This window comes from Orbicella faveolata, unplaced genomic scaffold (assembly GCF_042242905.1).
Source record: "Orbicella faveolata isolate gen_17 unplaced genomic scaffold, um_ofav_v1 contig_3, whole genome shotgun sequence".
Taxonomy (NCBI): domain Eukaryota; kingdom Metazoa; phylum Cnidaria; class Anthozoa; order Scleractinia; family Merulinidae; genus Orbicella; species Orbicella faveolata.
The window spans coordinates 9,544,567-9,557,500 of record NW_028301558.1 but is presented as its reverse complement, the minus strand read 5'-3'; the positions used below and the strand labels follow the sequence as shown (position 1 = coordinate 9,557,500).

Genomic DNA, 12,934 nt, shown 5'->3' with positions numbered 1-12,934 from the left:
TGAATAGCCCTTTTCTAAACAGGCTCTAATGGTCGAGGCAAGGGTACTGATTTGTCATTTAACGTCTTAGGAATTATCGAACAAATCTTGTAGCACCACCTGTCCAGTGCAAGGTCCCCCCGGCCCAGCCGGTCATCCAGGGATACCCGGAGTTCCGGGAAGTCCCGCTCCTGCGGCATCACCGGGATGGGACGGGTTACAAGGACCCAAAGGAGAAGTTGGACCGCCAGGGCCCAAAGGAACGCCGGGGAGTCCTGGGCTCAAGAGAAGATGGAAGCAGTGTGTTTGGAACGATATCATTGACGAGACCGACCTTGGGCGAGTTCTAGTAAGACAAAATTTGTTGCTATCACGATTATTGGGGGTGTCTGGAAAACCCGAATAGCGAATAGCGAATAGTCGCGAATAGCGAATAGAGAATAGTGCCGAATAGTGGATAGTACGAATAGTGCGAATAGTGGCGAACCGTTTCGAATTGTCGCGAATAGTGACGAATAGTGGGAAATAGTAGCAATTAGGGTACCCAGTATATCTCGCAGTCAACCTCCCAGCAACGTGGGATATATATATATATATATATATATAGGATTTTCCCGCTAAAAAGGATAGGCGCTTATCAGGACGAAAGGTGATTATTCTAAACTTAATTTCTTTAGTTTTCATCGCTGCAAAAAGCGTAAATGCGCCTTTATTAGATTATCCTTGTGTTTTCTGATTTCTTTCTGTCGGCGATGGACAGCCCTAGCCTGAGTCCTGAGAAGAAACGGCATAAATTCACTGAAATTCTGTTGCTTATTTGTCTTATTTGGATAATCAATTAACGCAAGATATAGCTTAGGTTTTATTGTTTTTATAACCAGTTATCAGAGCACTCGTTTGTGTCTTTTCAGTTGATAAACTAATCAGAGACCACTATTGACAACTATTGGTCATGATCACTATTCGCGACTATTCGCGACTATTCGCGACTCTTCGCCGCTATTCGCACTATTCGAGACTATTCGCGACTATTCGACATTCGGTCGGTCTATGTTTTTCTGCCTGCCTGTCTGTTAGTCTGGCTGTCGATCTGCTCTGTCGGTCTGCCGGTCTCTGTATATTTCTAGTCCGCTACTAATCATTTCTTTGTTCTCATTTTAAGGAATGCCCGTTCACTAAGGCAGCCCAAAACACGTATCTGCACGTGGTTTACATGGGGAACATTCGCATCACTGGCTGCACATCTTGCTGTATGCGCTGGTTTTTCACCTTCAACGACGTCGAATGCAAGGCACCGGCTGCTGTTGATGCTCTCGTGTACCAGAGTATCGATGCCAACATTCACCGCTCGGCTAACATTGAAGGTTATTGTACTGGACTTGGCAAGGGCCTGGTACGAGTTGGTCTCAACGTCGGTCGATGCAAAGGCCGTGGGAAGGCCGTGCATAACGCGTACACGGGTTGGAATTCAGTCAGTAGAATTATTATAGAGGAGGTAGAACTTCCCGTTGTCTAGAGCAGTTAAGTTTAATCCACGTGCTGGCGTTTTAGGCTTTGTTTAAAACGACGCAAAAGTTACATTACTGTAAATAATGTGGCAAAGCATGCTGGGGATAAGTCAATAAATTAAGACGGTAAACTTATGATGCAAGTATGGCTGCTGTTTGGCTTTGCTCTTTGTGTGGCTTACCCTTTGTTTACATTACGGCTCGATTACGTTGCAGAGGTTATCATAATAGTTTAGCGACTTATTAGAGCGGTTTTCAAGCGAGTGGCGTGAAATCAACCTTTGTGGCCAATCACAAAGGACAAAGGCAATCCAATTAGCCAATCAAAACTCGTAGTAAATACCTGGAGTTGCCGCGAAGCACGGGAAAACGAGCAAGCAAATTGCGATTGGTTTTGGTTTTACTCCTGATTGGATGAAAAAGTGGCGAGAGTTTTTTAAGGTGGCTCACTACATTTTCTCCGAAAAGTCATTCTCGTTTCCAGGGGCCGCGCTCCTTTTGGTCAGCACCAAGAATCGTGACCTCTGGCCTGGTCTAACACCGGAAGTCCGCGATTCACGGACTTCCCGTCACTCCGCGCATGCTCAGAGTCAATTCTGACAATTCTGATTGGTTTCGGTCTCATTCTATTGTGTTTGCAAAGCCAATCAGTACCGGAATCTCACTGGACCTGTCCAGAGGTCGCGATTCTTGGTGCTGACCAAAAGGAGCGCGGCCTCTGGGGGAGAGAATGTCCGAAAGTCAATAGCGCGCGTTGCGATTGCCTGTCAGACGTCAGCATTACTCGCGCGAGCACAAAATAATGCAAGTAACCCTAAGAAGAAACGAAAACGCTTTTAGCACTTTAAACGCGTTCAATTACTTTGGTATACGTAGCAATAGTTTGAAACTGCTTTAAAATACCTGTTTAAGTCTAGGGCTGATAAAATATGACGAAAGAAAAGATAAACAATTGGTGAAAGAGTTTTCTCGCTTTATTCTTGAGCGCCGCTTAAATAAAAGGCGTGCGCAATTAGTTCAATAATCTATTTTTGAAATAGGCAAAATTTTGCACTTTCTTTGTTTGCAAAAAAACCTGCTTTACAGATTTGTATTTTACGTCATTAAACCTACTAGTGTCCAGTCTGATCTCTCCTTGGCACTTTTGGCTGTTTATTAAGGTTTAAAGTGTTCAAGTATCACATATAATGGTTAAAGAATTAAAGCAGTAATTAGAGAAAGGAAAAATATAAGACACCTTAAGGGCCCATTAACCGATCTTTTCGAGCCGTTGCTAAGGAAAATTTATTCTCATATAACCTCATCATTTTACGTTAGTTCAGAGTTATTTCATGTGTTTTAACTTTTTCATGATCAGTAACACTTGTGATGACGTCATCAGGCCACGCCCATGGTCATGTGACTAATACAGAAAAAATGCAAAGGCTCCCAGGCAAATTACTTTATCGGGATTTTTTCCACTGATTTAATATTTTAATTTAAATCCTCATTACGCTATCCATCGATTTTGCTTCATTTCTGAAAGGTCAGAGTTTGAGAGCATTTCAAAATATTGAAAAATTCGTAATTTTCTGAAAAAAAAAAAGATTTCGAAAAAGGAACGCATAGCTATGTTTCCAACGTTGGCTTTAATCGAAATTCGTTGAAAAAGGCTGGATTTAATGAAAAACCGCATTTCCCTGAGCATTTAAAGACACCGGAAGTGCGCCCGATGTAGATTGAAAGTTACCTTATCAGAGCGTGCGCAATTTACACTACCAGCGCACTTCCGTAAGATCAAACAAAGCCACACGGATCGAGTTAGTTTTTCTGTCTCTGTTGCTCTTATTTTTCTGTCTTTCTCTTATTTTGTCTTTGCTTGTACTTTTTTTACTTTGCATTTTGTGAAACACAAAGAAAAACATCTAAAATGTAAGCGAATTTGCAAGTTTTTGAGTTGCTATTATTTTCCGCGCTCAGGCTTATGTAAGTAAGCGGAAGTGAAATTTCACCTCCTTAGCAAGGCGCGCGAGCGCGCGCATAAATCGGTTAATGCGCCCTTAAGGCAATCGTGTAGCGTAGTCGATGTAAAACAATTACTTTTCGACCTTCAAATGAAAACCGCTCTAGAATAACAAGCGAGAGAGAAGAACGTGCAACGAATTAGAACCCTCACCAGAGATTTTCATTGTGTGTTATTTACGCAGGGATTCTCTCCATTTATGAGATCCTAGCTCAGTGCATTATCAGTTTCATATTCACAAATCGCTAGGCACTCTCACCTATCCCTCATCCTAGCTTGCACCATTGCTCTTCAAAGGGCAACTGAGTTTCATAATTATGGTTAAACTGTACGAGTAAAAAACTGCTTTATTTTTTCAAGTTTGAGGGTGTGCAATTTTTTTTTTTTTTTTTCACACAAGTACAAATATCAGATTAGTCCTATTTTATCCCATGAATACAAGTTCAATATGCTTCTGGTTCCATATGTTTTCTCTGCTCTGCAGTTAATATAACGACATCCATCACATTTCAGCTGTCTGGTCGAACCCATAACATATCTATCGCTTTGCGCTTCCTATCTTCCCCTCTCCCCTTGAACGTCTGACACGCAGGCTAATGTTGATTTTTGTCTTCAAACAGCTTTGCAACCACGTCAGACCCCGAATTCAATTCATAAAATAACATTTTAAATGCCACGATATTTACATCTCTTTCTATCATATAACGTATTGAAGTCTCTACTAACTGATTTGATACACGCGAAAGCATCGTTTTACAATCATTCCAGAATAGCCCATTTCCGAGTTGCCTTAATCCTCTCTATCAAAGTGAGGCCTGGTGCACTACCATTCTTATGAAAACGAGTTTAATTTCGATGTGAATAAAGTCCTATTTCTACGTGAAAGGATAGGCACCAAGACTCTCTTTGAGAAGGAGGCTAAAGGTAATTCGGAAATGGCCTGTTGCCTCCTCTTTTGGAATCGTGGCAGACTCAAACTCTATGTGATCAGTTGCTGAACTCTCAATAACTCCTGCACGACTTCGTTCGCTGTCGGCCGCTGCTGTGGGTTCGTGGCTCGACATTTTGTCATTACTTCCTCAAGTTTGCTCTTCACAAAACTACTGCCGTCGACGTCGCCAAGTAGCATCTGCATGACCGCTGGAATCCTCCAAATTTCTATTTTTTCGTCGGTTTTCGGCGTCGAGTCTGATTCAGATAGCCCTCTTTGCTCTGGTGAAAACCATGAATTTGATGCCGTCGCCCTCCTGTGGCCGCATAGTATTCCATCTGCTTCCGCAACAAGTGGTGTATTATCCAGGTCGTTTACAACCAGGTGAAAGTCATCAGTAATCAAGTATTGGGAGAGCGCTTTTCGTATGTCAGCCGTATCGCACATTACAATTGTTCCGACTGGACTGTTGTGCAGGTAATTCATGACCTTGACGTAATCCAAGATCAGCTGAAATCTTGTCTGTAAATTGTTGTACTGGGAGAACTCTGGCTGCTGAAGACGCCGATCTATAGTTTTCCCCGAACCGTGTTTGTAATACATCGTTACGGTCTGCAATAAAACAACCAGCATGTCACCAGAAATTACCGTACCCAAATCTCTTGAAATTAGCCAATCAGAAGCCGAATATCAAGTCACTGACCCGATATGGCTACGATATCATGCTCACTTGGCCGAATCTGTGTACGGTAAATACCTAACTGTAAGAGTAAATAAAGGTTATATTTATTTTTCTTTTTTTTGGAAGAAATGTATGTGACGTCCTATCTGAGGACCATTATAGTAGTTTAGGATTTGCTCTAATTGATATTGACTCATAGGCAATACAGTCAAGGCACCCAAATTAGAATGGAGGAACTACTTCCCATTGTATAATAAGAATGGAAAAAAAAAAAAAAAAAATGGAACGCTTTGATTTAATTATAAGGCGCTTCTCATTAAATAGTTGTTGAATGTGGCCGACGGTGGCAAGAAAGAACTTGTTCTTCACACACACCGTCAAGGTCCGTCTGACCCGGCTTCAAATAATTAATATTACATTCTTTCTTCCTGCGCTTTGAAACAGCAGATTCTCTACATCATCGCTAATACAAGCCGTTGCAATCACGAGTAAATTTATCAGATGTTACAATACAAAAACTTACCTCTAGCTTGTCGTAGCATCTCCCTATAAGACGAGTAACAAAAGGCCCTTGAAACGTTTCCATCCTAGTCATTCCGCGTAAACAGCGCTTCTCACAGCGCCGGGAAGCGCATTTCATGTAAACAACTTCGTGACCTCTCCACTCCGCCATCCACTTCACTTTTGTAATTCCTCCGAACACTTTCTGCTTGAGATGAACTTGAAGAGCAATTTCTGAGCAGTCCAAGAAAGGCTTGCATTCAGTCCAGCCAGGAAAACTGAATGTTCCGTTAGGGCATGGCACACAACTACTACGTGATATGAACGTGTTGTCCGTACACGCTATCATAGCGTGCGGTTTGTCTACGTGGTAAGCGACGCCGTTTTTTTGCGTCTCAACAGTGATATTATATTTTAAAATACCAACAGGTTTATTGTAATAGGCATTAATCAGGAGCAAGGCCAAGGAAACTGTTACGATACACAGGACAGCTTTTAATAAAGTTTTCAGCCTATGCGGTATCTTCGGGAAGAAGGCCATCATGGCTACTAGCAGCATCATGCGATGTAAATTTCAGCTAGTTTCTAAGTCATCTTCATATCAGGGAAAAATTAAATTCTGAAAAAGCCTAGCAACCTTAATGGATCAGTTTTCAATTTTCGTGCAGTATGTAAATTATTTGGAAATTAGTAAACGCTTAAAGGCAAAACGCGACTCGGTGATGTTAACAATATTTTTCATGTTACATGCTAAGTTCAATAGTACTGACATATTTCTTACAGGAAAAATTCCATCTCCATCCATCTCTTGTTTGCTCCTTTTCATTTTCCATTTTAACAAATGACAATAATTGATTGCATTTTGATCGAGTTAATGGTTGCCAGGATAAGGTGCCCGTGTTTTATAATTCTTTTTTGTTTTAAGATTCGAGATGAGCGGGTTGAAAGTTTTGCCTGAAACAGCAAAACATTCTGGGTTGTTGGGTTTTTCTTTCTTATTAAGTTGGGTTCCGTGATGAACGAGAAGTTTCCCTTCTTAGCGCTGTTGGTTACCATGGTAACTTTGGGGGTGAGGCGTCTATTTTCATGCTGCCCTTTCAAAGAAAGCTACAATTTCGGCAACACGGGCGGGCAGTTTCCAGTGATTCGTTGGGTAGCTATAATACCGGGGAGGTACTTTCTTGTATAGGCTAGTGCGGCCCTAAAGGCTATCGTTTTTCAGCCGTTTTGGCCTTAAATAGGATATCTGTTTTGGCCATTTTGGTCATAAATACGGTATGGTTTTTGCACTCTAGTCTTGATATGAGTATGTCTTTAAGAAGAAGTTACTTTTTCATCATTAACGATAACACCATCAACAAACCGCCCTCAAAAATTATGTTTACGGCAATTTAACATTGGTCTGAACTAGGGAGCTAGGGTATTGATTTAAGGGTCAGGTCATAAGTGGGGTATAAAATTTTTGGTCAGGTCATAAATAGGGTAGGGAAAATCGCAGATTTTGGTGATATATAGGGTAAGGGTTTTGGGAAGCGGGCCGCACACCCCCACCGAATTTTTCTGGTAGTACCCACCGGGATATAAGAATACACTTAACTCGCCAACTGAACATAAGTATAGGTAATCGTATCAATGCGAGTGCCATTAGTGATTTACAATACGAGTTGAAAATTCGTTCTCAATTTGAAAGAACTTTCAAATATCACGAGTAGTGTAAATCCTTCATTTGCTCGAGCTTTCATACGTGTTAATTTGCACTGCAGTGCAAATTAAAAATTAACGATAATTAATATAAATTGGCCTGCTCTTAGCCAATCACAGTGAAGTAATTTTCTCAGTCATATGATAAACAGAGTTACTCGATAAATCGAATTCGTCAATGACATGAGATTCTTCTCGTCCGCTGTCACTGCTGCCATATGAAAGATGGAATTAAGGCATATTTAACAGTTATATTTGCAAAAGCCTTTGTGAATATCGATGAATTTTACCGACACGAAATCGAGGCATTAGCTGTGGAAAATCATTTTATGTAGAATTCTCACAAGTTGAATTATTTTCATGAACTGTCAATCTTTCTCGGCTGGAGCATTGTTGGAGTCGAGGCTAATCCAAGATTTCAGGGATTTTTTTCAATTATCATTTACCAATTTTTAGTGAAACTGAAGCAGATAATTGTTTCATCCGTGGCGAGAACATATTTCAAGAACTAACAGAGAGCTACATCGTACTGAAGAAATGAAATATAATGAGCTAAAACATGTATTCGCACGACATGGTACTTGGCTGTACATTTCTATTGTGATTTACTCTATAATAAATTTACAATGCTGAGGGTATTCTAAACTTTGAGTAAGGTAGCCGCAAAAAATCGTCTGGGTTAATTAAGCAATACACCACAAGTTTTTATAGTTTATAGGCTGATAAACCACGCGGGATGTTGGAAGAACACGAGAAGAATTCGTAAATCACGAGCTTCAGGCGAGTGATTTACGAATTCTTCGAGTGTTCTGCCAACATCCCAAGTGGTTTATCATGCCTCCGAAGCATGAAAAGTTGAAACTTGTGGTCTATTGCTTTTATATAATAATTCAGAAGACACGCGAAATTTCCATGAGTTTACTGGCACAATAAACCATAGCTAATTGTCGCTGATTGATCAATCAGAGCGCGCGCATTCATATAATTATTATATAAAAGAAAAATAATCTTAACGTTATTGGATCGGGGATGCCAAAAGTGTCCGATAACCAACGTTTTCTAATAACTAACAGAGGTGAAACGAATATACATCCGAACAATATAATACTGAATGGATTTTGCTGACACATAATTTCAAAGAAGTTCGTCTTCTAAATCCTGATTGGCGCATTATTGGAGCAATTAACATGCCAATTCTATGCTCAAAACGCCGCCATTTCATCGCACGATTATACAAGAAAAGTCTACTTTCGGAAACGGGAACGCAGGTAGCGACCAGAACTAATTATATGCAAGAAACTCATCAAAACAGCTTTTAAAACCCTTAGCCAAGTCACGATCTATCTCAAAACACTAACAACCAGCCATTATCTTAGACCACATAAGTAATATATAAAACACGAAAGACAGTGTCCAAACACCGAGAAGAGAGTTGAAAATGCGACGCGTAGCGGGGTTTATTTGAGGAATGTGGAGATGTTTAAAAATTTGGTCAAACACTGTACTTGACATACATCTTGTCAAATGAACTTAAAACTAAGGAGAAAAACAAAGAAAATACAATGGTGAAAATCTGTGCTAATTAAGATCAATATCCAAACACCATCGTGGTCATGATTTCCGTTGTTGAAACTTGATGAATTAATTAATAATTTGGGAAATTCAGGAGAGGCGCGGTGGCCTCATGGTTAGTGCGCTCGTCTTCGGATCGAGCGGTCCGGGTACGAGCCTTGGCCGGCCAGGATCACTGCGTCGTGTTCTTGGGCAAGACACTTTACTCTCACAGTGCCTCTCTCCACCCAGCTGTATAAATGGGTACCAGCAAACTTAATGCTGGGAGTAACCCTGCGATGGACTAACATCCCATTCAGGGGGGAGTGGAAATACTCCTAGTTGCTTCATGATACAGCAACCGGGATAAGCTCCGGCCTGGTGGAAGACTTGGCTCGTTTGCAGATTTTACCTTTACCTTGAGAATTCATGACGAAAATATCGTTATATGTACGCGGGTACTTGCTGAAATTCAAACCAGTCGTCATAATGAGGAATATTTCACGCATGAACTACTCCTTTTATCTACTTAATAATAATTAATAATAATAAAAATGGTGGTAATGATGAAGAAATAATTTAATTATATTGTGATCAATTCCTGAACTCTCAATAACTCTTGAACGACTTCGTTCGCTGTCGGCCGCTGCTGTGGGTTCATGGCTTGACATCTTGTCATTACTTCCTCAAGTTTGCTCTTCACAAAACTGCTGCCGTCCACGTCGCCGAGAAGCCTTTGCGCTATGACAGGAATCTTCCAGATTTCTACTTTTTCGTCGCTGTCTGATTCAGATAGTCCCCTTTGCTCTGGTGCAAACCATGAATTTGATTCCCTGGCGAATTTATGGTTGCATACTATTCCTTCGACCTGCCTGGCGTCTGGTGCGTTATCCAGGTCGTTCACTACCAGGTGAAAGTCATCGGTGATCAAGTATTGCGAGAGTAACTTACCTATTGTAGCAGAATCGCACAACACACGGACTCCAATTGAACTGTTGTGCATGTAGCTCATGATTTTGACATAATCCACGAGCAGCTGGAACCTTGTCTGTATATTGTTGAAGTGAGAGAACTCTGGCTTTTGAAGAAGCCGACCAACAGTTTTTGTCGAGCCGTGTTTGTAATACATAGTTACAATCTGTAAGAAAACAGTAAACACTCATAGTTGTTTTTTCACTTGTTTATTGTATCTAGAGATTTCGCGCCAAACGTTGCCATGGCAATTTTATAATTTCACAAGTGAAATTGTAAATTAACGCTGAAATTTCGCACGTTTAAATGTTCAAGAGTAATTTGTCACCCATAACACGTATTATTGTTAAATATATAACAGTATAACTCACCTCAAAGTTTTCATAACACTTTCCGATGAGACGAGTGACAAAGGGACTTTGAAGTTTTTCCAAGATGGTCATTCCCCGTAAACAGCGCTTTGTCACCCCTGGCCGTAGACACTTTAAGTACACAACTTCATGGTCTTTCCAGTCCGCCAGCCAGATTTGTTTGGTAAACCCGCCTAGAATTCGCCGTCTACTATGAACTTGTGAGGCAATTTCTGAGCAGTTCAAGAACGGCTTACATTCTGTCCAGCCAGGAAAACTGAACGTTCCGTTGGGGCAGGGCAGGCAGCCATTGGGCGATATAAACATGCCTTCTGAACACGCGGTCGCGTTGGCTTGTTTCTTTACGTGATACGCCACGCCATTCGTTTGGGTCCCGTTACTCGTAAAAATACTTAAAGTGGCAATGGGCGTACGGAGGAACGCACTGATCACGAACAACAAAGCCAAAGAAACTGTCGTGAGACACAGAACAACTTTGCACAAACTTTTCGGTCTGTTTCGTATCTTTGTAAGGGAACACATCATAATCATGAGTAGCATAGCGTGAGTACAAATTTACATGAAACTTGTTTTTAATACATCTTTTTTTAAAAAAATATTGAGACAACCTAGCAACCAGAAGGTATCACGCTTAGCGTTTATGTTCGCCCAGTATGTAAATTATTAGGAGAAGTATCACGAGTAAAACTTAGCACAACTCGGAGCGCTGTCGACAATGCCAGTTTAATTATATTTCTTTTGCTGAAAAATAAACCAACGTACTCGAATGGCTATCCTAATAAAATGTTTCGCGCCCATCGTTTCAAAGACCCACAGACCCGACTAATACGACCATTATAATTCGATTCTTTGTGTGTTTAGAACGAGCAGCATCAAGAAATTTGTCACTGCTCGACATTGCTTTGTAATTGGAATCTCCGCCAGTTGATGTGACGTTCTGGGAAAAAAGATGGTATATGACGCTATATGAACTCCTAGAGAGAAAACATCGCTCGATGTGCCTTTATATTACTCAGTTTAACGGGTTATATTCACTGCTGCGTTTCTGAGAATAAATTTTGATTAAAAACATTTTTTTTTTCTGACAAAGTTTAACTCACTTTGTCGGAAACTGCGAATTTCAAGCTTCCTTGCCACTCGGTAGTCCTCTATTAGACTATCCCTTACAAAACGCCACAAATAAGACAGAAAGTCAAGCTTTCATGAAATTAATGGAATTAATAAGTTACACCAAGTTATTGTGGAAAATTTCAATTGCAAATGTAGACACGTTGCTTTATTATGAATTATGAGTTTTTAATGATCGAGTCGAAAGCGCATTAATTGTTGTCCACCACGTAGGATGATAATTTCTTTGATAATTTTTTTGTTAACCATAAGGTAAAGAAGAAACAAGCCAGGTACCTAAAAGCACAATTGGGTGTTGTCGGCATAATGCGTTTCGAGTCCTAAGAAAAATTACTGTCCTCATCCCGAAACATCGAGTTAACGTGTGTTACGTGTGCCCTCCAAGAATAAAACTTTACCTTTGACGTTTTAAAAGACAAAGTTATTGTATTATTGCGTGGTTTTAAATTTACATTCTTGTGTGGATGCTTTCGGTTGGCTAGGCCGTAAGATTGAATTTTTGCTTTGTACAATTTTTTTTTTAAGGCAGTCCCTTCGACTGAAAATAATACTTAAAAGCGCATGTCATAGAGGTAAATACCAATCTTGTTATTCAGTTTTGTTTGTAAGCGACTTCAGTGTAAAAAAAAAATCACCGATTCAAAACCGGTCGAACAGGTCTTCCATTACATTACGAGATAACTAATTCATCATTTCAATCAAATATATACGATTTTAATACCAATTTGAGCAGAGAGGAGCTGGGGCATATAAGCGTCATATATGAATCATTTTCCGTCCACGTGGTGTATACATTAAGACCGCGATGCATGATTGTACCAAGTTTCCAACACGGCGGAAGATTGTTGTGATGCACCCGTTTTTCTGCGGTATGTTTGTTTATCGTTTTCTTGGCTTTCGCTATGCCTTCTCCCTGCCGGAATGTTATACTTGTAAAACGTGAGAATAGATAAGGCACATTTCGGCATCGAAGTTCTAACATAGAGAGCTTGTCAAGGTAAATTATGGCATTTCTTGAAAAAACAAACAAACAAAAAAAAAACAAAAACAAAAACAAAAAAAAAAACCTGAAAAAAAACGTAATAGACCACTTTACAGTTGTCTGCTCAGCCGTAATCAGGCCTCTGAATGGCAGCAAGGCTGAAGGTGACCTTGTTCTGATACAGACCTCACCACTTCTGTTGTATAAATCAAGTTGTTCTGGTGCTAACTAGTTGGCATTTAAATGAAAAAGCAGCGATGTCTGTATCAAAGCAAGGTCACCTCCAGCCTCTCTTGCATTGAAAGGTCACGTAACTGAGCACACAACTGGAAAATGGCCTATTCGCAAAATTACTAGGTTCACGCGTTTGGGCCTGGGTCATTAGTATTATATTTTACGTATTCCGAGCGTAAATATGTAGATTCAGCCAGGCTTAAAAGCGGAGCTCCCATAAAAAAAGCTAATCAATCACTCCATAAAATAACCTTCAAAGAAATTCATCAATAAGCATTTCACCAAGCCGAACTGGAATTGAACGAGCAAACCGAGGAAGCGGCTCCATAAAAGATATTAACCCTTAAGCAGATGGTATGGTAGTACTAGGCCAGGCCTTTCCGCACAATGGT

The 12,934-nt window shown here is 40.4% G+C and overlaps 3 protein-coding genes across 3 annotated transcripts in view; 1 reads left to right on the top strand and 2 right to left on the bottom strand.

Moving 5' to 3' along the window:
- Positions 1 to 1,630, top strand: part of LOC149106292 (collagen triple helix repeat-containing protein 1-like) — a 3,275-nt gene extending 1,645 nt beyond the window's left edge. Inside the window, exons 2-3 of the mRNA XM_089298396.1 lie at positions 71 to 328; positions 1,142 to 1,630. Of these exons, the coding sequence (XP_089154522.1) occupies positions 71 to 328; positions 1,142 to 1,495 (612 nt within the window). The 3' untranslated portion in view covers positions 1,496 to 1,630. The remainder of the gene's footprint in view (positions 1 to 70; positions 329 to 1,141) is intronic.
- A 987-nt stretch (positions 1,631 to 2,617) lies between these two features.
- LOC149106291 (protein O-mannose kinase-like) lies at positions 2,618 to 6,165 on the bottom strand. Its single transcript, XM_089298507.1, has 2 exons — positions 5,626 to 6,165; positions 2,618 to 5,032 (listed from the first exon to the last, which is right to left on the bottom strand). The coding sequence occupies exons 1-2, from the start codon at positions 6,163 to 6,165 to the stop codon at positions 4,469 to 4,471; spliced, it is 1,104 nt and encodes a 367-aa protein (XP_089154633.1). The 3' UTR covers positions 2,618 to 4,468.
- A 1,666-nt stretch (positions 6,166 to 7,831) lies between these two features.
- LOC110069477 (protein O-mannose kinase-like) lies at positions 7,832 to 10,954 on the bottom strand. Its single transcript, XM_020777001.2, has 2 exons — positions 10,199 to 10,954; positions 7,832 to 9,993 (listed from the first exon to the last, which is right to left on the bottom strand). Exons 1-2 carry the CDS (start codon positions 10,736 to 10,738, stop codon positions 9,439 to 9,441), a joined length of 1,095 nt encoding a protein of 364 aa, XP_020632660.2. The 5' UTR covers positions 10,739 to 10,954; the 3' UTR covers positions 7,832 to 9,438.
- Between the last annotated feature and the right edge of the window lie 1,980 nt (positions 10,955 to 12,934).